Below are 23,119 nucleotides of genomic sequence, written 5' to 3' on the forward strand. Positions count from 1 at the left end.
GTCTCGAGTGCGAGATCCGCGTCCTCGGCGTCGCGGGCGACGCGCGCGCGCGCGCGGTGCACGTCGAGCTCCCGGACTTCATCCCGCAGCCGGCGTCGGGGGTGACGCCGCACGTCACGATCGGATGCGCGCCGAGCGTGCGGCCCGTCGTCGCGGGGGAGGTGTTGGAGGAGGCGATGGTGTCCGGCGCGTTCTTAGGTGCGTTCTATACACTGGTCCCCATACGACCCCGTTCGCGTGGTGAACGCCGATCCTTAAGGACTTTGCCCGGCGCATCTCTCCGCCCACCCCTCGCTTTCAATCCCCGCCATCGACGCCTTTCAACTTCAACTGACGCCTTTAAACTCCACCCCGACATTCGCTTGTATAGAGACGTCGACGGCGGCGCCGCTGACGCTGCGCGGACGGTGCGGGGGGGTCACGATGGCGGATGAGAGGGTGTACGCGCCCGCGCCGCGAGGGAGGACGCGCGGCGGAGACGGAGTAGTACGGAGGGGGGAGGAGGAGAAGGCTAGGGAGGAGGACACGAGGAGGGAGATCGAGGCGTTGATGCGGGAGCTGGACGCGGGGGAGGAGGACGACGCGGCGGATGAGGCACGGCTGGCGCCGCCGCGGATGACCCGCGCGGACTCCTTCGCGACCCTGCGCGCGATGTTCCCCGAGGTTCCCGACGACGCGCTGCGCGAGGCGATGGAGCGACACCCCGGGGACGTGAACCGCGCGGCGGAGCGAATCCTGTGCGCCGGGCCGCCGCCGGGACCGAAGCCGTCGTTCGCGACGGCGGCGCGCGTCGAAGGTTGGGCGCCCGTCGTTCCGTCGCGGTCGCGCGCGCGCTACGACGACGCGTCCGCGGCGGCGGAGGTTCCCGTCGGCGGCGATCGCGTAGACGACGTCCTGAGCGAGGTGCGGCGGCGACAAACGCCGGCGCCGGCGGCGAGCGCGGGCGGCCGCGGCGACGACGCGTCTCAGCACGCGACGCGCCGATATTTGACGCGCCTCCACGAGGAGTGCGTCGTCCTCCAACGTTCGCACGCGTCGCTCAGCGCGCTGTCCCGCGCGGCGTACAGCCGCGGCGACGGGCGGCAGGCGAGTCAGCTCAGCGCGCGCGCGGCGGCGGTGCAGATTCAGATCGACGCCGCGCGCGCGTCCGCGGCGGCGGCGTCGTTGAAGTACCACAACGCGAACGGCGGCGGCGGCGGCGGCGGCGGGGGCGGCGGCGCGCGGTCTTGCGTCGTCGACGTCGACCTGCACGGCCAGACCGCGGACGGATCTCTCCGGACGCTGACCGCGGTCTTCTCGGGGGCGCTCGCGACGAGGAACGTCAAGGGCGTGCGCGTGATCGTCGGCGGGGGGAGGCACAGCGCCGGCGGCGTCGCGAGGGTGGGTCCCGCGGTGCGCCGCGCCTTGGAAGAACGCGGCGTTCGGTACGTCGAAGAAAACGCCGGGGGCGTGTTGCTGGTGCCGTTCGCGTGAGCGCAGAGCTCGAGGGATACAGATAGATCACATAGGTAGAACGAAGGAACGAACGAATCATAACTACTAACGCTCGTGGTGTATACGTTACGTTTAACCGTACAACATACGTTACTTAATCAAAGTCCACGTCGAACTGTTTCGCGTAAGCCGCGAGCGTCGGAAGGTCGATCACGGCGCCGCCGCACACCTGAACGACGATCGGCCCTTCGCCGCACTCCTTCAGCTCGTCGCACTTCCCCGAATATATCGCCGCGAGCGCAGCCCCGCACGCGGGCTCGACGAGCACTCGGTGGTCGTTCGCGAACTTCACGCACGCTTCCACGGCGTCTCTGTCCGTCGTCCTCCACGGCCGCGCCAATTTCTTCGATCCCACCCGCCGCTTCAAACACATCTCCAGCACCGTCGGCGACGGCGACGCCGCGCCCAACGACTTCGCCACGGACGAGATCCCCGGCAGCGTCACGACCTCGCCCGCGTCGACGGACGACGCGAGCGAGTCCGCGCCGATCGTCTCCGCGGCGATCACCGGCACGTCGTCGCCCCACCCGACTTCGCTTAAGCCCTGCAGGATCCCGGCGAGAAGGCCGCCTCCGCCGACGCACGTCACGAACGCGCCCGGCATCGCGGGGACGGCCTTCTCGCCCTCCTCCTCCTCCTCCTCTTCGTTTAGGGTCCCCCCTGTTGGGACCCACCTTATCGCCCCCAACGCCCTCAACTCGGACGCGATCTCGTGCACGACCGTCGCGTGCCCCGTCCACGTGTCGGCGTCCTCAGGGTCGTTCCATACGAGCGAACGTCGGGGTGGAGTTCAAAGGCGTCAGATGGAGTTCAAAGGCGCCGAGGGCGGGGATTGAAAGCGGGGTGTGGGCGTAGAGATGCGCCGGGCAAAGTCCTTAAGGAACGGCGTTCACCACGCGAACGCCGTCGTATGGGGACCAGTGTATAGAACGCACCTCAAACGGGTGCACCATCTTCCCGTTCGCCGACGCGTTGATCTCCGCGGCGCGCTCGTTCGCCTCGCTCCACTGCGCGCCGTGGACGATCACCTTCGCGTCGTACGCCTCCAGACGCGCGCGAATGAACGCCGGCGTGCTCTGTGGGACGACGACCGTGGTCGGGATCTTCAGCATCTGACCCGCGTACGCCGTCGCGAGCCCCGCGTTGCCGCCGCTACTGGACACGAACGCGCGCGCGCCGTCGCTCGCGACCGCCTTCTGGCACGTGTATCCGATCCCTCTGAGCTTGAACGAGCCGCTCGGTTGGAACGCGTCGAGCTTGACGTACACGTCCCTGCCGAAGCGCTCGCTCATCGGTTTCGAGAGGATGAGCGGCGTCTGGAGGTGCAGCGCGCCGCGCTCGGCGACGACGGTTCGATCCATCGTGCCGAGGAGACTGATGAGATCTCCTGGAGCGGTCGCTGGGGAGGCGGACGCCATGACGCGGAAGACGTCGCGACGAGGACGCCGCGCCGGGTAGACGCCTCGCGCCGTGCGTTGGACGCGTCGAGAGGCGAGAGAGGAGGACGACGCGAGCGCGCGAGGCGTGGCGAGGGGCGACCGCGCGACCGCCGTCGGCGGCATGGGGGGGGCGGCGACCGATTGTGGGCACCTCCAGCTCTGATCCGACGCTCGACCACTCGTCGCGCGCGTTCAACTCCGTCGGACCCTCCGAATTCCCGCGTCCTCGTTCTGCTCCGGATACGCCCGCGCCCGGCACAACGACCCGCGCGCGAGCTCGCTTCGCCGCGCCGCATCGCTTCCGCGACATCGTATCGCCGCCGCGGTCGCGTTCGCACGCGCCGATCGCGGTCGACGAATCCGTCGCGCGCGTCTCCGGGCGAGGGGCGGTGATCGAGGAAAAGTCTCGTTGAGAACCGCAACCGCACCGCTTCGACGCGTCCGTCGGTGAATGCCTCCGAGGAAAGCGGCTGCAGACAACGCGAACAACAAAGCGACTAAGAAGACCGAAGGCGACGCCCCGAACGCGCCGGACGCGGTCGACGCGAATCCACCCGCGCCGTCGAAGGAGCCGGCGACGGGCGTTCCCGCGCCGGCGAAGAACGCCGGGAAAGCGAAGGCGAACGCGGAAAACGCGTACGCGAACGAACCGAAGAAACCGAACGAACCGACGCCCGGGCCCGCCGCGATGGGGGACGAGCCGAGCGAGGAGCGGAGCGGCGACCAGCCCGTCGTGGAGGACGACGCGACGACCGCGCCGGTGCCGGACAAGGTACGTCCACGTCGCGCCCGTCTCCGCGCGTCGGGATCCGGATCGTTGTTAAACCTAATAAATCCGCGTCCCAGATCTGATGAATCGCCCGCCCGCCGACCTTCTCCTCTCCCCTCTCTTCGCTCACACACAGGCGCAAGTCGGCGGGTCCCCCGTGTACCTCGTCGAGAGGAAGCTCGGGAAGGGCGGGTTCGGTCAGGTGTACACCGGCCGCAGGGCGAACGCGTCGTCGACGCGTGGGAACAACGAGGCGAGCACGGGCACCGCGAACGCGACGCTGGTGGCGCTCAAATTCGAACACCGCTCGTCGAAGGGATGCAACTACGGCCCTCCGTACGAGTGGAGCGTGTACAACGCGTTCTCCTCCTTGGGAGGCATCATGGGCGTCCCGAAAGTGCACTTCAAAGGGCGCCAAGGGGAGTACTACGTCATGGTCATGGACCTCTTGGGGCCGTCGCTGTGGGACACGTGGAACACGAACGGACAGACGATGACGCAGGACATGGTGGCGTGCATCGCCGTCGAGGCGCTCGCGATTCTGGAGAATTTCCACAGCAAAGGGTTCGTGCACGGAGACATCAAGCCCGAGAACTTTTTGCTCGGCCCGCCCGGGACGCCGACGGAGAAGAAGCTGTACCTCGTCGACTTGGGGCTCGCGACGCGTTGGAGAGACGCCATCTGCAGCACGCACGTCGACTACGACCAACGCCCGGACATCTTCCGCGGGACGGTGCGTTACGCGTCCGTGCACGCGCACCTCGGACGGACGGGGTCGCGAAGAGACGACCTCGAGTCGCTCGCGTACACGCTGTTGTTCTTGCTGAAGGGGCGGCTCCCGTGGCAAGGGTACCAGGGCGACAACAAGGGGTTTTTAGGCGCGTTCTATACACTGGTTCCCATACGACCGCGTTGGCGTGGTGAACGCCGATCCTTAAGGACTTTGCCCGTCGCATCTCTCCGCCCACCCCTCGCTTACAATCACCGCCCTCGACGCCTTTCAACTCCAACTGACACCTATGAACTCCACCCCGACATCGCTTTGTATGGAATTGCCCTTAGTGTGCAAAAAGAAGATGGCGACGTCGGCGGAGGCGCTCTGTCGGTACACCCCCGCGGCGTTTAGGAAGTACATGGAAGCGGTCGTGAACTTGCAGTTCCACGAGGAACCAAAGTACGGCGCGCTCGCGGCGCTGTTCACGCCGCTGTGCGGCGCTCCGTCGAAGCGTCCGATCAGCACGGAGGCGGCGCAGAAGGTTGGGCAAAAGCGCAAAGAAGCCGGCAGGTCGCTCGAGGAGGAGGAAGGGCAGCCGAAGAAGAAGGTTCGCCTCGGCACCCCCGCGCAGCAGTGGATCACCATCTACAACGCGCACCGCCCGATGAAGCAGCGGTATCACTACAACGTCGCGAACTCGAGGATCGAGCAGCACGTGGACAAGGGGAACGACGACGGCTTGTTCATCTCCTCCGTGTCGTGCGCGCAAGAACTGTGGGCTCTCATCATGGACGCCGGCACCGGGTTCAGCGCGCAAGTGTGGGAGCTCTCCACGCAGTTCCTCCCGAAGGACTGGATCCTCGAGCAGTGGGACGACGGGTACTACATCACCGCGCTCGCCGGGAGCACGACCGGGAGCGCGCTCGTGATCATGTCCAAGGGGACGCCGTACACGCAGCAATCGTACAAGGTGAGCGACTCGTTTCCGTTCAAGTGGATCAACAAAAAGTGGAAGGAGGGGTTTTACGTCACGTCCATGGCGACGTCCGGGACGCGATGGGCGGTCGTCATGTCGCGAAACGCCGGGTTCGTGGATCAGTGCGTCGAGCTGGATTTCATGTACCCGTCCGAGGGGATTCACCGGAGATGGGACAGCGGGTTTCGGATCACGTGCTGCGCGGCGACGCCGGACCAGGCGGCGTTCGTCTTGTCCATCCCGCGGCGGCGGCCCGCGGACGAGACCCAAGAGACGCTGCGCACGAGCGCGTTCCCGAGCACGCACGTGAAGGAGAAGTGGGCGAAGAACCTGTACATCTCCGCGGTCGCGTTCGGGCGCACGGTTTCGTGAGCGGCGGCGGGGAGCGGCGCGGAGGAGGGACGAATAATAATCGCGAGAGACGAGAACGAACGAACGGACCAACGAGCGACGAACGGCGACGTTTCTTCTGTTTTTTAAACGCAGCGTTAGACGAGGGGCATAACAAGCCTATTGGAATGACTACACTACTACGGATTGATGCTATCGTGATTCTCTCTAACAGCGTACGCGAAGCGAAACAAACTTTGAGCCGGTCGCGGCGCGCGGCGGCGGCGAGAGAATCAGTCTTCGGGCGAACGCGGATCACTCGCCCGCGCTTTCTCGCCCGCGACGTCACGATCTCGACGCCTCCGCTCGCCGCGTCGGCGGCGCGTCCCAGCGCGCCACACGCCACCGCGCCGTCCATCACCCCCCGCCCTCGCTCCACGCGTCGACCCACCTCTTCGCCTCCGCGGCGCGCCTCGCCTTGGTCGCGTTCCGTAGGAAGCGACGTCGGGGTGGAGTTGAAAGGCGTCAGTTGGAGTTGAAAGGCGTCGAGGTCGGGGATTGAAAGCGAGGGACCCTGGGCGGAGAGACACGCCGGGCAAAGTCCTTAAGGATCGGCGTTCACCACGCCGACGCGGTCGTATGGGAACCAGTGTATAGAACGCGCCTTATTCGCTCGGTTCTTCTCGACGTACTTTTGGTGCCGCTCCTCCGCGTCGTGCCACGCGTCGAGCGCGCGCACCTCGGTGACGATCTCCATCCCGAGCTCTTCCGCCTTCTCGCGCATCGCGATCGCGACGTGCGCGGCCTGCGCGTCGTTCGTCGTCCATATCGCGCTCTTATACTGCGCCTTTCGTCGCGTCGTCGTCGCTCGGCTCGCGCTGATGTCCCAAAACTCGCGCAACAGCGCGTCGTAGCTCAACACGGAGGGGTCGAACGTCACCCTGACCGCCTCCGTGTGCCCGTCGTCGTCGCACACGCTGTCGTACGTCACCGAGCGGGACGTCCTCGGGCCGCCGGTGTACCCTACTCTGGTCGCGAGCACCCCCGGAAGCGCGGCGAAGCGCGCTTCCGGCTTCCAAAATCATCCCACTCCGAACACCGCGGTTTCGGTCGGAACCGCGGAGGGCGCGTCGTCGGCGGACGCGACGGGGAGGCGCGAGGACGCGGACGCGGACGCGGATCTCGAAACGCGCCGCGGCGTTCGAGCGCGCGCGTCGGCGACGCCGACGCCGACGCCGACGGACGCGCGCAGGACCGACGCCATGGTTGCTTTGGTATCGGAGCGCGGTGCTCGCTTTTCGTCACGGGCCTGGATTTCGGTGCCGACGCGTACGGTACGCTTCCGCGAGACTAAGAACCCATACGTGATACTGTACGAAGCGGCGCGATGACGCGGACGCGGAACGGATGACGCGATCTCGCGCGGTGTTTTCGTTGGTCGCGTGTCGACGCGACAAGTCGCTTTTTTCGCGCGAGGCGTCGCCGTCTCGTCACTCCGACGCGCGCTCACACACGCGCACGTCCACTCGCGCGTCTCATCAGACGCGACCGTCTTCTAAACGCTTATTCGCTCGAAGCGAATTCACGAAGCGCGACCGCTCGACGCCGTTCCTCGCGTCGCACGCTCGCGTCTACGGAACCCGCGGAGGCGCGACATTCCGGGGTGAAGGGAAGTTTTCCCGCATCGTGAAACGCGACGTCATCGATGACGTCTTGCGTCGCGGCTCGATTCGCGACCTGCGCGAACGCCGCGCGCGCGAGGCCGACTTCGTCCTCGCGACGACGACGCGTCACCGCGACGGCGCGAGCCGCGAACGGCGACGCGACGTCGACCGCGGTGGAGTTCGCCGGCGAGCGCGAGGGAAAAGCGGAGGAGGTCGAGTCAGCAGACGCTCGCGTTGGGAAGTCGCATCGGCGGTCGGGCTCGGGGCCGAGCTTTTTCGGCAACGCGTTTCTAGGCGTCGCGCTCGGCGTCGCCGGGTTCGGCCGCGGCGTCCCGTCCGCGACGGCGACGATGGAGAGCGTCTCCCACGCGTCCGTCACCGCCGCCGCCACGTCGGATTCGGGATCCATCCAAGCGGGCCAATCGGGGAAGTACAGCGCGACGCTGATGCCGAAGGCGACGAAGAGCGACGGGCAGCGGCGCGCTCATCCGGATCACATCGGGCTGATGCCGAACCCGCACATGGAGGAGATGGTGTGCAAGAAGTGGTTCGTCGGGACGATCAACGCGATCGGGTGATCGCACGGCGCTCGCGGGGGATGGGGTGGGGTGGGGTGGGATGTGATGGGCCGATCGATGGATTGGATGTTTTGAAAGGCGGGGGCGGGAACGGGGAAAAGGAAACCCCGGGCCCGCCCGCGCGACGATTCTTTCGCGTGCGCATTGGCACGCGTTGTCTGTACATGTACGAACGAAACGATCGAGTAGCACAGCATAATAGCTCTCAGTGTGAAAAACAATCATCGTTTTCATCATCAATCATGTTACAGTCGCGAGTGCAAGAGCGAAGGGTTTCCCTTCCTCTGGCTAGCTGGAGCGGAAAATCGCCCGCCGCTCAGTAGTACGACGCCACCTTGCGGTGGTGCGTCGCCGTCTTCTCATCCTTGAACACCTTCCCGTCTATGGCCTCGCTGTACACGATCCAGTGATCCGCGGCTTCCATCCTGCTCACCACTTTACACTGCACGTACGCGGCGGCGTCTTTCAGGATCGGCGCCCCGCACGACGCGGGCTGCCACTCCACGTCCTCGAACCGGTCCGCGCCCGGGGGAAACCGAATGAGAAAGTGCTTCACGATGGGCTCCCACCCGGCCTCGGGGAGGCAGTTTAAGACGAACTTGTCCCCGACTTGCATGTAGGACTCGATCGCGCGGTCCTTCGCGATCGCGACGGTGAACCCGAGCGGCTCGAACGACGCCTGCGCGACCCACGACGCGACCATCGCGGACGTCGCGGTGCCCTGCGCTGCGGTGATGACGTACAACCCGCCGCTCACCCGCCCGAGCGCCTTGGCGACGTCGTTGGACATCGCGCTCTTCATCGCCTTGATCGTCGCCTTCTTCGTCAAAACCTGCCCGAGATCCGTGCCGGACTCCTCGAAGAGCTGGTACGTCGCCTCGCTCGGGTCTTCCTTCACGCGCAGCGCGGGGACAACCTCCGCGAGTCCCAAGCTCGCGAACTTCACCGCCATCGTGTCCACGGGCTCGTCCGCGCCGCCGTACGACTCGCCGATGAGAATCTTTTGCTTCTTGCCGCACGAGCCGACGATGGCGGCGAGCGCGTCGTGCGCGGGGCCCTCCGTCGGCGGCGCGAGCAGCACGATGCCGGTCGCGTGGCCGACCGCTTCGATGATCTCTTGGGTGTCCGCGGTGTTCATGTCCATCATCGTCACCTCGACGTCCGCCTTGGTCAGGCCCCTCGCGACGGATTGCGACAGGCGGTCGGAGAAGCCGTAATCGCTGGTGTAAAACACGACGGTGTTCGCCTTCGCCTTCTCCAGCGCGTCTTCGCTCCAGCGCTGGTAATCCCCGATGAGCTCGTCCACGTTGAACCGCAGCAGAGGGCCGTGGCCGTTGCACACGCCGACGAAGTCCGCTTCCTCGGACTTGCACTTTCGAAGCGCGGTGAGCACCGAACGCGCGTTGGGCTTCATGAGGCACTCGTAATAAAACCGGTAATGCGGCATCACGGCTTGCAAGTCCGTGTCGAACATCTCCTCGGTGCAGTAGTGGCTCCCGAACGCGTCGCAGGTGTAGATGAGCCGAGACGCCGGGTCGTACGTGAACATCGTGTCCGGCCAGTGCAAGTTCGGGGCCATGATGTATTTCAGCTCGTGCCCGCCGCCGAGGTCGATCACGTCGCCGCCCTTCACCGCGCGAGACTTGAACGGCTTCAGGACCAAGTTCTCGAGGAACGCGAGGCAAACCTTCGAGCCCAGGACGGTCGCGTTCGGCGCGAGCTCCAAGATGTCCCCGATCAGCCCGCTGTGGTCCGGCTCCGTGTGCGAGCACACGATGTAATCGATCGTGGAGGGGTCCACGACGCCCTTCAGCGTGTCGATGTACAGCGACCGAAACTTCTCGTGCGACGCGTCCACGAGCGCGGTCTTCTCCGCGCCCTCGATGACGTACGAGTTGTACGTCGTCCCTTTCTCCAGCCCAAACTCGATGTCGAACCGGTCGCGGTCCCAGTCGAGGGAGCGGATGCACGTCGTGTCCGGGCCGATGACGGACGTCTGCGTCTGGAGGCGCTTCTTCCCCTCGAAGAGTTCGATCTCGCTGTTGTTGACCTCGGTCACCGGCTCCGGCTCCGCGATCGCGGCGCGCGTCGTGAAAGTCGTCGTGGACGCGCGCGCGGAGCGGGAGGCGCGGCGGACGCGCGCGCGGGAGGAGAGCGCGGCGGTCGCGCGAGTTGTCGCGGGCGCGCGGGACGCCATCAGCGCGGAGGAGGAGGCGGACATCGTGTTCGTTTTATGTTTTCCTCTGAACGGCGCAGCAAACGGAACGCACAGATCTCTCCGCGCGAAGGTTTATCCGACGGAGGGTTCGCGCGGAGGGTTCGCGCGCGCGCGCGGACGCGAGGTCTCGAGACGGGCTCGAGCGCGGGCGTGAGGCGCGGAGAACTGCTTCCCGTGCGCGCGCGTCGCGTTGTGACCGCGCGGACGGAGGGACGGGGCGCAATTCCTCGGCAACCACGTGCAGCGGTGACGTGTCTCAGCACTTCGAATCAGATCGTGACACACGCGGCGAGGCGGCACTGAGCGAACTCTGCGATTAAATTGTGCGAAGCCTCCTCCGTTATTATCTCACGCTATGCTACATCCCTCGCTCACGCTACGTATTCTCCACCTCGCTCAAAACCGCGCGTTCCCGTACCTCGCCGCCTTCGCCTGCCGACTCTTCGTCTGCGTGAACGCGACGCCCTCGTCGTCGAGGTACGCGAGCAGCCTCGCCCGCGGGACGCGCGCGCCGACGCCAAACGTTTTGGTTTTTTTTTCTCCTCCTCCTCCTCCTCCTCCTCCGGTCGACGGGGCAACCTCCGCGTTGATCGCGCGCAGGACGTCGTCGACGTCGACGCTCTCCATGAGCAGCACGCGGTCGTACAGCTCCGGCTTCGACTTGATCCACAGACCGATCTTATCCTCGAAGGTGAGCAGCGCGGACGCGGCGGCGGCGGCGGCGTCGCGGGGACGCGGACGCTTTCCTCCTCCTCCTCCTCGCGGCGGCGTCAGACGCGCGGGGACCTCGTCGTCGTCGTCGTCCTCGTCCTCGTCTTCGCTCGACGACACCACGGACACCTCTACGGGCGTCGTCGCCATCGTCGTCGTCGTCGTCGCGCGTCCGAGCCGCGCGCGCAGCGGCGGCGGCGGCGGCGAGGAGGAGGAGGACGGCGACGGCGACGGCGCGCGCGTCGCGGCGACGGCCACGGCGGACTGTCGTCGCCGCGCGTCCTCCGGGGAGATGAGGTCGACGACATCGCTCGCGGCCGCGCGCGGATGCGGTCGCGGTCTCGGCGGCGTCAGCGCGATCGCGCCGTCCGACGGCCACGCGGTCAGGAGGCCGGTCGCGTCGTCCCTGGCGAGTTCGTTCGCGGGAGGGTGGACGGAGTGGGAGGGTCAGTCGTCGGCGTTCGTTCATTCATTTAACACGCCAAAGGGGAGGGGAAGACACGACGCCGCGCGCGCGCACCATTCAAACCCCGCGGCCCTCAGCACCGCCCTCTGGACCTCGTCCTCGGTTCCGCCCGCGCGCGTCGCGACCTGCGACCACAGCGCGGACGGCGGGACCGGCGCCATCGCGGGGCGCGCCGGTCGATCTGAACGTTCATCAAATTATTTTATTCGAAAAGGAAAGCGGGGAAAAAAAGCCTTGGACCGGCCGGCGCGCGTGCCCTCCACGTGGCACTGGATTCGTTCAGCTGACAGGCGCGGAGGGGGATCTCTGTCACGCCCACGTGCTCCTCCCCCCCCCCGAGCGCGCCCTCGCGCACTCTCGAGCGCGCGAACGTCGTTCCGCGCCTCCGCGTGAAGCTTCGTCTTCGCTCGATACGCGCCCGCGTCGCGCAGCGCGCGTCGCGTCGTCTTCGATACCCGAGCCTCGCGCCCCGAGCCGAGGCCTCGAGCGATTTATCCGCGCGAGGAGAACAACGACCGTAATCATCGTCCGCCCCGGCGCGTGACATCGTCGTCGTCGCACCTCGTCCACGATGTCCTCCGCCGTCGCGTCCGCGTTCGCGACCGGCGTCGCCGCCCCCCGCGCGCTCGCGAAGAACAAGGCCGCCGGCGCCGCGACGACGAAACGTCGCCCGTCGCGGCGCGGGCGCGTCGCCGCGCGCGCGGCGGTCGCCGAACCCGCCGACGCGAACGCGAGAGAGGAGGACACCGCGAAGACCGCGGTCGCGACGCTCGCGTTCAAGGAGATCCAAAAAGACGTCATCGCCCCGGGCGTGGAGTCCGTGCGATGCGTCTGCCGCGATCGCCTCAAGTTCGAGGTCGAGTACGGCATGGCGCGAGGCAGCACGGACAACAGCTACGTCGTGACGGGCGGAGACAAGATCGCGCTCGTGGACCTCCCGGATAAATCCTACGCCGACGCCTTCAGCAAAGCCGTGGACTGCGGCTCCATCGATTACGTCGTCCTCGGGCACCTCTCCCCGAAGCGCGTGGACGCGCTCGCGGCGCTGCTCGACGCGCGACCGGCGTCGTCCCCCGCCGTGGAGGTGTGGTGCTCGAACCCGGCCGCGCAGGTCATCTACGCCGCGCTTAAACCCGGGACGCCCGCGTCCTCGGACGCGCTCGCGGCGGCGTGGAAGCGCGGCGGCTTACGCGCGCGGCTTCGCACGATCAAGTCCGGGGACGGTCTGGACCTCGGCGGAAACCGCGTCTTGTCGTTCACGACGACGCCGACGCCGCGGTGGCCGGACGGCGTCGTGACGTTCGACGAGACGAGCGGGCTGTTGTTCACGTCGAAGTTGTTCAGGCGCGTTCTCCTCGCACTGGTCCCCATACGACCCCGTCCGCGTGGTGAACGCCGATCCTTAAGGACTTTACCCGTCGTCTCTCTCCGCCCACACCTCGCTTTCAACGCCCGCCCTAGGCGCCTTTGAAAGCCAACTGACGCCTTTCAACTCCACCCCTACGTCGCTTCGTATGGGCGATCACCCTCAGCGCGCACGTCGCGACGGAGGAGGGCGCGCCGTCGGACGCCGGCGTCGGGTTCGAGACGTACGAGACGGACTGGCGGTACTTCTTCGACTGCATGCTCGCGCCGATGGCGAAGCCCACGAACGCGGCGCTGGATAAGATCCAGACGTACATCGGGAGAGGCGCCGCGGCGGCGGCGGAGGAGGAGGAGGGGATAGAGGAGAAGAAGGAGGAAGAGGCGCCGCCGCCGCCGAAATCTGTCGCGCCGAAACTCGCCAAGCTCCTCAACCGCGTCGCGGATAACTTCGGCGGGAGCGGTAACGTCCGCAGGACGGCAGTTTCGAAAGACGCGCCCATGGCTGCCGCCGCGATCTGCCCGCTCCACGGCCCCGTGATCAAGTCCGGGAAGAACGAGCTCGTGCGCGAGTACCTCCAGTGGCTCGAGACGCAAGCCAAACGCGCGGATCAGTTTGCCGTCGCCGTCATCTACGCCAGCGCGTACGGAAACACGTCCGCGATGGCGCAAGCGATCGCGCGCGGCATCACGAAAGCGGACGTCGCCGTGGAGATGCTCAACTGTGAGCTCTCAACGTCGCAGGAAGTCGCGGAGGTGATGGCGCGGACGGAGGGGTTCTGTCTCGGCGCGCCGACCCTCGGCGGCCACATGCCGACGCCGGTGAGCAACGCGCTCGGGACCATCGTCAAGGAGGCGTCGCGGGAGTACCCCGCCGGCGTGTTCGGGTCGTTCGGGTGGTCCGGCGAGGCCGTGGACCTCATGGAATCTCGACTCACGGACGGCGGGTTCAAGTTCGCGTTCGAGCCGATCCGCTGCAAGTTCAAGCCGACGCAAGAGATGCTTCAGGTGTGCGAGGAGTCCGGCACGGATCTCGCGCAGGCGGTGAAGAAGCTGCGAAAGAAGAAAGCCGCGGCGGAGCAGAAAGATCTCGCCGCGGGCAGCACCGCCGCCACCGCGGGCGCGTCCGACACCGCGGCCGCGGTCGGACGAATCGTCGGCTCGCTGTGCTGCGTCACCGCGAAGAAGGAAGAGACCCAGAGCGCGATGCTCGCGTCGTGGGTGAGCCAGGCGTCGTTTAATCCGCCCGCGCTCACCGTCGCGGTGGCCAAGGAACGTGCGGTGGAGAGCTTCCTGTTGAAAGGCAGCGCGTTCAACCTGAACGTGCTTCAGGCTGGGAACGAGAAGGACGTCATCAAGGCGCTGTTGAAACCGTTCGCGCCGGGGGAGAACCGGTTCGGGGACATGGACGTGGAGATCTCCGAGGCGAACGGCTGCGCCGTCGTCACCGAGGCGCTCAGCGTCCTCGAGTGCGAGGTCACCGACAGGATGGAAGCGGGCGACCACTGGATCGTCCTCGCCAAGGTGAACGAAGGGAAGCTGCTGAAAGAGGAAGGGCTCACCGCGATTCATCACAGGAAGGTCGGGACGTCGTACTGACGAGGGCGATGAGGAGGATGAGGAGGAGGAGAAGGAGAGCCGCGGAGAGCGTCGCGTCGTAGAGCTTGTGCATATCTCGTGCGATCCACTACAAAAAAAGTTCATCGGTCCGTTGAAAGGGGGCGCGATCAAGTGTTGAAACCGAGAAAAGGATTTCAATGCCGCGCTGTGATTGGCCGTTTTCCCGCCAGAAGCTTTTTCGGTCGACGCGGACCGGCGGCGACGCGTCCGCGCTCGGCACCATCGCGCGCGCCTCGCACGCGTCCGAGTCGCGCCTCGACTTCCGTCGAAGTCGCACGAACCCGCCGCGCTCGCGCGCGCACGCATCCGCGCCGCGTCGTCCCCGCGAGCCGTCGCCGCCGTCCCGTCGCGCGCGCGCTCCGCATTGGATTCGGATCGCCTGCCGCCGCTCCCGCCGATCGCGATGTCGTCCTCGTCGCTCGCGTCCGCGAACGCCGCGTTCGCCGGCGTCGCGTCGCCGCTCGCCGCGAAGCGCGACGGCGTCGCGCGCGCGGGCGTCCGCAAGGGCGTCGGTCCCGCGCTCGCGCGCGCGCGCGACGACGCCGCGTCGTCTCCCCGCCCCGCGTCCTCCGTCGATCGCGGCCACGCCTCCGTCGACTCCACCCCGCGCGAGAAGATGCGCGCGCTCGCGTCCTCGATCGCGGCCGCGTGCGTCGTCGCGAACGTCGCCATCGCGCCCGCGGCGCTCGCGAAAGCGGTCGTGGACGAGCTCTACGCGTCGTCGTCCTCGAACGCGCCCCCGGACTTCGTCGTCGACCTCGCGGGCGCGGCGCCGCTGTCGGGGGACGCGACGCGTTCGCTCACCGCGGAGGAGATCAGCGAGATCGCCGCGTCGCTCGCCGCGGAGGATCTGTACGCCGCGCAGAAGGCGAAGCAAACGAAGCGCGTCGCGAAGCAGACGAACCCCGCGCAGAAGGCCAAGAAGACGGCGGCGGCGTCGTCGTCGTCGTCGGCGGCGGCGGCGAAGAAGAAGCCCGCGGCGAAGAAGACGGAGTTCACGCTGAAGGCGGACTCCGACGCGTCGGCGGCGTACGCGAAAGCCGTCTCCGGCGGCGACGCGACGAAGAAGAAGGCGAAGAAGGCGACGCCCGCGGCGAAGAAGCCCGCGCCCGCGCCCGCGCCCGCGCCCGCGGCTGAGAAGAAGGAGGTGAAGAAGCGCGTCGAGCCGCCCAAGCCGCCGGACGCCGCCGCGCGGGCCGCCGCGGAGAAGGCTGAGAAGGTCGCCGCGAAGAGGGCGGCGAAAGCGCGCGCGGAGGCGACCGCGGCGAAGCGCGCGGAGATCGAAAAGGCGCGCGCGGCGAGGGACGCGGAGAAGGCGGCGAAGGAGAAGGCGGCCGAGGCGGAGGCGAAGAAGAAAGCCGCCGCCGCCGCCGCCGAGGCGAGGAAGCCCGCCCCGGCGCCGCCCGCGCCGAAGCGGACGCCGACGCCGACGCCGACGCCGGCGCCGACGCCGGCGCCGGCGAAGGCGAAGGCGAAGACGCCGCCCGCGCCCAAGCCGATCGAGAAGAAGGATGCGAAGAAGCGCGAGGCTCCGGCTCCCGCGCCGAAGCCCGCGCCGCCGAAGTCCGCGCCCGCGGCGGCTCCGGCCCCTAAGCCCGCGCCCGCGGCTCCGGCCCCGAAGCCCGCGCCCGCGGCGAAGCCCGCGAAGGACACGGCGAAGTACGACGCGTACAAGGCTGGCGCCGCGGAGCGCGAAGCGGCGAAGGCGCAAGCGGAGAAGGCGAAGGCGGAAGCGGCGAAAAAAGCCGAGCTCGACAAGGCGAAAGCCGCGCGCGCCGCCGCCGCGGAGAAGGCGCTCCAGGAGAAGGAGCGCGCGGAGGCGGACGCCGCGAGGAAAGCCGCCGCCGCGAAAGCGAAGGCGGAGGCCGATAAGGCGAAAGCCGAGCGCGCGGCGGCGACGGAGAAGACCAAGGCGGCGGCGGAGAAGGCGAAAGCCGAACGTGCCGCCGCGGCTGAACGCGCCAAGGCGGAAGCCGCCCGCGAGAAAGAAATCGAAGCCCGCGCGCTCGAAAGAGCGAGGGCGGAGTTCGCGCGCGAGCGCGATCTCGAGGCGAAGGCTGCGGAGAAGGCCAAGGCGGACGCCGCGCGCAAGGCGGCCGCGGAGAAGCTGCGAGCGGAACGCGAGATCGAAGACGCGAAGAAGGAGAAAGCGCGCGAAGCCGCGAGGGCGAAAGCCGCGGCCGCCGCGGAGAAAGCGCGCGAGGAGCAGGAGCGCGTCAACGCCAAGGCCGCGGCCACCGCGGAGAAGCAAGCGGAGGAGAAAGCGAAGGCGAAGGCGGAGTTCGAGAAGAAGAAAGAAGCAGCCGCGGCGGTCACGAAGGCGAAGCTCGAGGCGGATAAGAAAATCGCGGAAGAACTCCAAGCCCCCGCGCGCGCGGCGGCGGCGGAGCGACAAGCCGCGATCGCGGCGAAACAAGCGGAAGAAACCGCGCGCGCGAACGCGCTGAAAGAGAAGGTCGCCGCAGAGCGCGCGGCGGCGAACGAGGCGGCGAGGGCGAGACGCGCGGCGGAGGAAGCGGCGTCGAACGCGCGCGTCGCCGCGTTGGTGTTGCGGACGGAGAACAAAAACGTCCTCACCCCGGAGGTGAGACGCGAGAAGATCGTCGCGACGTTGTCCGCCGCGGCCGAGGCCGGGGCCGGGGCCGAGGCCGGGGCCGCGGCCGGGGCCGGGGCCGGGTCCGTCGTCGCCGCCGAGTCCACGGCGACCGTCGTCGACGCCGAGGGAAGCGACGTCGCCGCCTCCGCGGAGGCGACGGCGCCCGTCGTCGTCGCAGAAGCGTCCGCCTCGGCGCCCGACGCGCTGCCCGCCGCCGTGGAGAAGGCGCTCGAAAAAACCGAGGAAAAGGCTGCCGCGCTCGCGGAGGCGAAAGCCGCGCGCGAGGCTGAGGCCGCGGCGAAGTCCCCGATCCTCGCGCGGTCGCAGGAGCGCGTGAACCAGCTCCTCGCGAAGACGAACGAGGAGAAGGCGGCCAAGGAGGCGAGGGACGCCGAAGCCGCGGCGAAGCGAGACGCGTCGCGGCGCGCGGCGAAGGAAGCGGTCGATCTCGCGAAGCGCCGCGAGGAGCAGCTGCGGAAGGAGACGAACGAGAAGGCGGTCAATCGCGCGGCGGCCGCGCGCGAGATGCAGGAGAACCTGCGGAAGGACCAGGCTGCGAAACTCTTCGCGGAGAAGCAACGCGCGGAGGAGCAACGCGCGGCGGCGGAGGCGGCGGCGCGGGACCGGAAGGCGCGCGCGAGGGACGCGCTCACCCCGGCGTTGCCGGTGCGCGCGCCGGCGCCGGAGGCTGCGCCGTCCGTCGTCGTCTCCGCGCCCGCGCCCGCGGCCGCGCCGGTCGTCGTCGAGGCGCCGACGCCGCCGGCGCCGCCGCCGGCGGCGGCGAAGAAAGAGAAGAAGGAGACGAAGCGAGAGACGTCGAGGCGGGGGGAGTTCGGCCTGGACGCGAAGGAGGAGAGCGAGGACACCGCGGCGCCGTTCGCCTTCGTCGGCATCCTGCTCGCGGTGTACGTCTTCCTGCTGAACGAGGAAGACGATTGATCGAGCGGTGGTAGTGTTTATAATCGCACGCGGCAAGTCGCGCCTCGCTCGCCTCCGCGTCGCTCGCGCCGCGGCGGCATTTGGTCGGGTGGTTACAGCAGAGTACCAAGGTAGCGCTCTCTGCCAGTCTGGTCCGCGGCCCCGAACGCGACCACGACTCCGCGCGAGCGATTCGACTTCATAAGCAGCGCCCGCCGAGAGGCGACCTCGGACGATCGAGAGTCGCGGTCGGCCCTCGCGCGCGTCTCGTGCACCCCGCGCGTCGCGGCGCGGTCGAGACCCGCGGGGACCGGCGCGGAGAGGCCGCGGCCATCCGACGACGACGGGCGCATTCATTTCGTCCATCAATTAAATAAAGTTGAAACCGGAAATATCATCACCCCGCGGCCGCGTCGTCGTCGTCGTCGTCCGACGCCGTCGCGATGCCGCCGGCCACGAAGCCGCCGAGCCCCTTTGGCATGTTGTTGAGTCGCCTGTCCAGTTCCGTCACCTTCCTCTCGCAATACAGGACGAACAAGGTCGTGAAGACGTTCGATAAGTCGTTGGTCCGCCTGCACTTGTTCTTCATGTTCGTGGTCGCGGGCTTCGCCGTGTCCTCGATCATATTCTCGCATAACTACATGGCGTTCGACGACCCGGCTATTTTCGTGGAGACGATCTTGGTAACGGATGATTACGACACCGCGTTCTCGACGACGGTGAGCAACTTGGCCTACTGCGTGTACGGGACCGCGGCGACGATTTACGAAGAAGTGGACTACATCGCAGGGTTCGACACGAGCCTCGTGTACACGAACCCACAGTGCGTGACGCCCCAACCGGCGGAGTTCACCCAGATGAACGACAGAGCAGCGTGGATATACACGCACTTTCGGGAGACGATGTACTCGCGGACGTGCTCCGGGACCTACACCGCGAGCGCCAACGTGTTTGACACGTGCTCGGACGCCGCTACGAGCGTCGCGGACGCGTACGTCGCGCGCGCGGAGACGCTCAAGCTGAAGTTTCAGTTCCGCGTGAAGAGCGAGAACGGGATAGACCAGCTCCCGGACAAGCTGATCATCGGCTCGGACACGTACTACCCGAAGAGAGAAGGGTCGTACGTCGAGATCTCGGTGACAGATCTTTTGGCGTTGGCGGGCGTAGACTTGGACGCGGACATGACGGGGTACGCTGGCAGCGCCACCAGGTACGTGAACTCTCCGAACGTGCCTTACCGTTTCATGGGGGCGAAGATCATCCTAGATATCGACGTGCGAAACACGCGGGAGTTCGCCGAGTGGGATCCGTTCAACTACGACGTCGTCGCGACAGTCACCCCGACGCTACTCCCGACCACGGAGCGATACGGGCCGGGCAAAGAGTACCACTACACGGCCGATTACGGCACGAACTTACAGTCGAAGGAAGGGACGTGGTCCGAGCGCGATTGGTCCGGCGTGCTTTTTTCCTTTCACGCCCACGGCGACCTCGGCGCGTTCGAGTACTACGCCCTCATCGCGACGCTCGTGAACGCGTTCGTGCTCATCGCGCTCGCGACGGTCGTCACGGACTTAATCGGAGAGATCACGAACGAACGGTTCCAGGACGACAAGTACGAGGACGACGGCGAGCGCACGCTGTTAGAAAACATGGCGGAGAACTACGAGAAGAAGGAGCACAAGGGCGTGCCGTTCAACCCGCATTTCTTGCGCCTCGTGAACGATGACGACGAGCCCGGGATGAGCTACGAAAACGCCATCTACGATTTATACGACCAAGTCCGAGACGTGCGCGACCGCCTGAACATGATTCCTCAGGACGAAGCCGAGTTCGTCGAAGGCTCCGGGCCGAACCACGTCGAGGGCGGACACAAAGTCCTCCACCTCGTGGAGCAGATGACGGAGCAGCAGGTCATCTCGCACATGGAGGAGCACGACGGCAAGAAGCCGGAGCCGTTCACCGTCGACCTGCACCAGGGGGCGCAGATGATGGGCCGAGGCGTCGGCGGCGTGTGGAGCAAAGCCGTGAGCCGGCAGCAGTTCACGCTGACGATCGTGAAAGAAAAGATCCGAATGAAAGCCCTGAGGGACGGACCGGGGTACATGATCGACGACAGCGGGCGGTACGACCCGTTGCCCGCGTCCAAGGCGGTGGTTTTAAAAGAGGGCGATCAGGTCGTCTTTCGCCTTCGAGAGGGAAAGCTAGGCGGGCACCTCGGCGTGTTTAAGATCGAAGAGAAGCGGCACGTCGAGAAGAGTTGGCTCGCGGAGATATTCAACTGGTCGTGATGAGCGATGATCGAGCGTCCGTCGGTCGGCCCCTTCGGGTATCGTGTATCAGTGGTAACAGACGCGCGCGTCTCGCGTGAGAGCGCGTAGACTACACGTACACTACAGTGTAGATCTGATTACAAAAAGACTGAGCTCTAACCCATCCGGGTAAAACATGTGATCTAGAAGCGAGCAGACCGCACTACGAACAATCCTCTCACGTAGTAAGCAACCCCACGACGGGACTACACGTACACGTAGGAGCGAATTATTTATCGAGAACAGAATCTGATCCAGTAAAATCCAGTCTCGGAAACGACGCAGCCTCTCGGCGCGATCGGCGCGTCGTCGTCGTCGCGCGCGCACTCCCCGTCGCGCCGCGCGCTCCCCGCTCCCCCATCGCGCGAACGATGGCCTTCGCCCTCCGAGCCGTGCACGCGATCGCCGCGGCCGCCCCCCTCCGCGCGCCGACGCGCGCCGCCGCGCTCCGCGCGCGCGCGGTGACGTCCCCTCTCTCGATCCGCGCCATGGCGGAGGAAGTCGTCGACGCCCCCGACGGCGTCGAGCAGCTCGTCGACCTTCGCGTCGGGCGCGTGCTCACCGCGACGAAGCACGAGGACGCGGACAAGCTCTACGTCGAGACCGTGGACGTCGGCGAGGCGGAGCCGCGGACGATCTGCAGCGGGCTCGTGCCCTACATGTCCGCGGAGGTGCGTCGATGCGATCGCGTCGCGTAGGACCAAAGCCCTGGACCCTCTTCCTCCTCCGCGCGCGCGCGGATCTCGTCTCGCGCCGCGACCGACGGACCCCGCCGCGTTCCCCCCCACCCCACAGGACATCGAAGGCAAGACCGTCGTCGTGCTCGCGAACCTGAAATCGCGCAACATGCAGGGCGTCCCGTCCCACGGCATGCTCCTCGCCGCGTCCGACGCGTCGCACGAGAAGGTGGAGCTCCTGCTCGCGCCGGACGACGCCGTCCCGGGCGAGCGCGTGTCGTTCGGCGACGTCGCCGCCGCGGACATGGCGGAGGCGCACACGGAGAACCAGATGAAGAAGAAGAAGACGTGGGAGAAGGTGCAGCCGGGTCTGCGCACGACGGACGACTGCGTCGCGTCGTATAAGGACATGCCCATGATGACGAGCGCGGGGCCGGTGACGTGCGGCTCCATCAAGGGCGGCTCGATCGGGTGATGGATCGGCGACGCTCATCAGAAAACTCCATCGAACGTTCTTCACTCATTTATTACCTTCGTAACCTTACCTTCCTTCGATGTCGTTCGTTCGTTCGTTCGTTCGTTCTTCTCGCGTCGCGCCGTCGCGCGGGACGCGCGCGATGACCCGACGTGTCGATCGATAGGCGCGGCGAGGCGTCTCCGCGCGCGGCGGCGGCTTTTTTTTTTCGTCTACTCGGACTCGGCACTTTCGGCTCGAAAACCAAACGCGCGCTAATCAGACAGTCGTCGCCGCGCGCCCCGCCGCGCGTCGCTCGCGATGGCGTTCGAGATCGCGGAGCCGCTCCAGCCGTTCATGGTGCGCGTCGCTCGGTCGTTCGCCCCCTCGCGCCCGCGTCGCGTCCGCGGTTCTCCCCGCCGCCCGCCCGCCCGCTCGTCGTCGTCGTCCGATCAGATCGCGCGCGAACTCACGCGCCCTCGCACGTTCCCGTCGTCGATCCCTCCCCTCGCTCCATCGCAGGGGCGCAAGGAGCGACGCCGAAGCAGCGCGGGAAAGATGTTCCTCGGCGACCATCTCAACCTCCGCGACGACCCGGACGTCGCGAAGCTCATGGCGAAGCACGGCGAGCCGCCGTTCGTGATGTTCAGCGAGTCCGTGTTGAAGATCAACCGAAGGGGCGAGGCTGTCCCGCGGTCCATGCTCGTGTGCGCGCGATCCGTCTACCTCCTCGACGCGGACACCCGCCGCGTGCGAAGGAAGCTCCCGATTCGCGAGCTGGGCGCGATTCGAATGTCCGAGCTGAGCGATAACTTCATCGCGCTGACGTACCCGGCGGAGTACGACGTGTTGTTGGTCTGCGCGAGGAAGATAGAGGCGGTGGTCGCGATACAAGACGCGCGCGCGGGCGGCGGCGGCGTCGACGGCGGCGGCGGCGGCGGCGTCGGCGGCGGCGGCGTCGTCGGCGCGGGCGGCGCCCCGCCCGCCGAGATACCCGTGGAGATAGGGATGTCGTTCACGTATCGCGCGGGCGCGGACGTCTTGAAGCGCGTGCGGTTCGAGAGGTTGGAGGACGGCGACGTGGACACGACGATAGAGGACGAGCCGCGATGACGACGCCGGCGATGGAGAATTATTAGGTGGGCGGCGAGCGTCGGATTCGGCAGAGAAAGAGACGCCGGCGGCGGGTTCGTTCGTCGCTTCTAGAGGCGTTCGCGTCCGTTGACAACGTGCTAGAATGTCGTCTACGACGAGGGCGACGCTCCCTCGCGTCCTCGTTCCTAATGAACGTCCACGACGCGTTCGATCGCGCCCGGAGCGATCGGCGATCGTTCGCGACTGACGTAGATCGATCACCCCGGCCCGACTTTCGGGATGTCGTGATGCTCGCTCAGCTTGCTGAGGTACTCGTTGAAGTCCCTGACCTTGTCGCGATGCGACTTGGACGCCATCTTCTGGATCTGCCGCTCCTGGTTCTTCTCCATCTGCTCGTCGTACCGCTTCTCCGCGGCGGTCCTGTTGTCCACGACGTAGGCGCGCCGGACGCCGTCCTCCTCCCCGAGCGTCAATTCGCCCGCGGGCGCGCCGTCGCCCGCGTCTTCCGCGCCGCCTTCCGCGCCCGCGTCCTTCTTCTTGGACTTCTTCTTCTTCTTCTTCCCGACGCCGCCGACCGTGGGGAGCCCGCCGCCGCCTTTCAGCTTCAGGCCCCCTCGCATGACGTTGTCGTAGCTGCTCATCGCGCGCCCGGGCGAGTGGCGAGGAAACCCGTCGGTTCGCGCGTAGTCGCAATCGCGTTCGGCCGCGCCCGCGCCGATCGATCG

The 23,119-nt window shown here is 67.2% G+C and overlaps 13 protein-coding genes across 13 annotated transcripts; 8 read left to right on the forward strand and 5 right to left on the reverse strand.

Moving 5' to 3' along the window:
- Positions 1-253: 253 nt before the first annotated feature.
- On the forward strand, positions 254-1,544 carry MICPUCDRAFT_46856 (uncharacterized protein). The gene has a single exon (XM_003056964.1). The coding sequence runs from the start codon at positions 424-426 to the stop codon at positions 1,471-1,473; it is 1,050 nt and encodes a 349-aa protein (XP_003057010.1). The 5' UTR covers positions 254-423; the 3' UTR covers positions 1,474-1,544.
- A 6-nt stretch (positions 1,545-1,550) lies between these two features.
- On the reverse strand, positions 1,551-3,053 carry MICPUCDRAFT_56717 (uncharacterized protein). The gene is made up of 2 exons (XM_003057447.1): positions 2,430-3,053; positions 1,551-2,245 (listed from the first exon to the last, which is right to left on the reverse strand). The coding sequence occupies exons 1-2, from the start codon at positions 2,910-2,912 to the stop codon at positions 1,589-1,591; spliced, it is 1,140 nt and encodes a 379-aa protein (XP_003057493.1). The 5' UTR covers positions 2,913-3,053; the 3' UTR covers positions 1,551-1,588.
- Positions 3,054-3,201: 148 nt separating this feature from the next.
- On the forward strand, positions 3,202-5,944 carry MICPUCDRAFT_56718 (Serine/Threonine protein kinase). Its single transcript, XM_003056965.1, has 3 exons — positions 3,202-3,705; positions 3,839-4,613; positions 4,765-5,944. Exons 1-3 carry the CDS (start codon positions 3,385-3,387, stop codon positions 5,763-5,765), a joined length of 2,097 nt encoding a protein of 698 aa, XP_003057011.1. The 5' UTR covers positions 3,202-3,384; the 3' UTR covers positions 5,766-5,944.
- A 383-nt stretch (positions 5,945-6,327) lies between these two features.
- On the reverse strand, positions 6,328-6,804 carry MICPUCDRAFT_15210 (uncharacterized protein; the record flags this gene model as incomplete). Its single annotated transcript, XM_003057448.1, has 1 exon — positions 6,328-6,804. A coding segment is annotated over one exon (477 nt), but the record flags the coding sequence as incomplete, so codon positions are not given.
- A 624-nt stretch (positions 6,805-7,428) lies between these two features.
- Positions 7,429-7,965, forward strand: MICPUCDRAFT_39001 (uncharacterized protein; the record flags this gene model as incomplete). The annotated part of the gene is made up of 1 exon (XM_003056966.1): positions 7,429-7,965. One exon carries the CDS (start codon positions 7,429-7,431, stop codon positions 7,963-7,965), a length of 537 nt encoding a protein of 178 aa, XP_003057012.1.
- Positions 7,966-8,281: 316 nt separating this feature from the next.
- Positions 8,282-10,162, reverse strand: MICPUCDRAFT_15536 (uncharacterized protein; the record flags this gene model as incomplete). Its single annotated transcript, XM_003057449.1, has 1 exon — positions 8,282-10,162. One exon carries the CDS (start codon positions 10,160-10,162, stop codon positions 8,282-8,284), a length of 1,881 nt encoding a protein of 626 aa, XP_003057495.1.
- A 417-nt stretch (positions 10,163-10,579) lies between these two features.
- On the reverse strand, positions 10,580-11,521 carry MICPUCDRAFT_39003 (uncharacterized protein; the record flags this gene model as incomplete). Its single annotated transcript, XM_003057450.1, has 2 exons — positions 10,580-11,300; positions 11,415-11,521. 2 exons carry the CDS (start codon positions 11,519-11,521, stop codon positions 10,580-10,582), a joined length of 828 nt encoding a protein of 275 aa, XP_003057496.1.
- A 210-nt stretch (positions 11,522-11,731) lies between these two features.
- MICPUCDRAFT_62646 (uncharacterized protein) lies at positions 11,732-14,321 on the forward strand (the record flags this gene model as incomplete). Its single annotated transcript, XM_003056967.1, has 2 exons — positions 11,732-12,704; positions 12,893-14,321. The coding sequence occupies exons 1-2, from the start codon at positions 11,932-11,934 to the stop codon at positions 14,319-14,321; spliced, it is 2,202 nt and encodes a 733-aa protein (XP_003057013.1). The 5' UTR covers positions 11,732-11,931.
- A 424-nt stretch (positions 14,322-14,745) lies between these two features.
- Positions 14,746-17,877, forward strand: MICPUCDRAFT_46860 (uncharacterized protein; the record flags this gene model as incomplete). The annotated part of the gene is made up of 1 exon (XM_003056968.1): positions 14,746-17,877. One exon carries the CDS (start codon positions 14,746-14,748, stop codon positions 17,875-17,877), a length of 3,132 nt encoding a protein of 1,043 aa, XP_003057014.1.
- A 381-nt stretch (positions 17,878-18,258) lies between these two features.
- On the forward strand, positions 18,259-20,291 carry MICPUCDRAFT_46861 (uncharacterized protein). Its single transcript, XM_003056969.1, has one exon. It carries the CDS (start codon positions 18,300-18,302, stop codon positions 20,145-20,147), a length of 1,848 nt encoding a protein of 615 aa, XP_003057015.1. The 5' UTR covers positions 18,259-18,299; the 3' UTR covers positions 20,148-20,291.
- A 365-nt stretch (positions 20,292-20,656) lies between these two features.
- On the forward strand, positions 20,657-21,320 carry MICPUCDRAFT_15197 (uncharacterized protein; the record flags this gene model as incomplete). The annotated part of the gene is made up of 2 exons (XM_003056970.1): positions 20,657-20,839; positions 20,964-21,320. 2 exons carry the CDS (start codon positions 20,657-20,659, stop codon positions 21,318-21,320), a joined length of 540 nt encoding a protein of 179 aa, XP_003057016.1.
- Positions 21,321-21,620: 300 nt separating this feature from the next.
- On the forward strand, positions 21,621-22,412 carry MICPUCDRAFT_56728 (uncharacterized protein; the record flags this gene model as incomplete). The annotated part of the gene is made up of 1 exon (XM_003056971.1): positions 21,621-22,412. The coding sequence occupies one exon, from the start codon at positions 21,621-21,623 to the stop codon at positions 22,410-22,412; it is 792 nt and encodes a 263-aa protein (XP_003057017.1).
- A 239-nt stretch (positions 22,413-22,651) lies between these two features.
- MICPUCDRAFT_9845 (uncharacterized protein) lies at positions 22,652-22,837 on the reverse strand (the record flags this gene model as incomplete). The annotated part of the gene is made up of 1 exon (XM_003057451.2): positions 22,652-22,837. A coding segment is annotated over one exon (186 nt), but the record flags the coding sequence as incomplete, so codon positions are not given.
- Positions 22,838-23,119: the final 282 nt, after the last annotated feature.

The sequence above is a fragment of the Micromonas pusilla genome (genome assembly GCF_000151265.4).
Source record: "Micromonas pusilla CCMP1545 genomic scaffold MICPUCscaffold_3, whole genome shotgun sequence".
Classification (NCBI taxonomy): domain Eukaryota; kingdom Viridiplantae; phylum Chlorophyta; class Mamiellophyceae; order Mamiellales; family Mamiellaceae; genus Micromonas; species Micromonas pusilla.

Bases quoted from the DNA above. Each gene is read 5' to 3' on its own strand.
- MICPUCDRAFT_46856 (XM_003056964.1), top strand. From the start codon at position 424: ATGGCGGATGAGAGGGTGTACGCGCCCGCGCCGCGAGGGAGGACGCGC.
- MICPUCDRAFT_56717 (XM_003057447.1), bottom strand. From the start codon at position 2,912: ATGGCGTCCGCCTCCCCAGCGACCGCTCCAGGAGATCTCATCAGTCTC. The intron at 2,246-2,429 runs GTGCGTTCTATA...AACGACCCTGAG, and splicing joins AGATGGTGCACCCGTTTGAG to GACGCCGACACGTGGACGGG.
- MICPUCDRAFT_56718 (XM_003056965.1), top strand. From the start codon at position 3,385: ATGCCTCCGAGGAAAGCGGCTGCAGACAACGCGAACAACAAAGCGACT. The intron at 3,706-3,838 runs GTACGTCCACGT...GCTCACACACAG, and splicing joins CCGCGCCGGTGCCGGACAAG to GCGCAAGTCGGCGGGTCCCC. The intron at 4,614-4,764 runs GTTGGCGTGGTG...AATTGCCCTTAG, and splicing joins ACTGGTTCCCATACGACCGC to TGTGCAAAAAGAAGATGGCG.
- MICPUCDRAFT_46861 (XM_003056969.1), top strand. From the start codon at position 18,300: ATGCCGCCGGCCACGAAGCCGCCGAGCCCCTTTGGCATGTTGTTGAGT.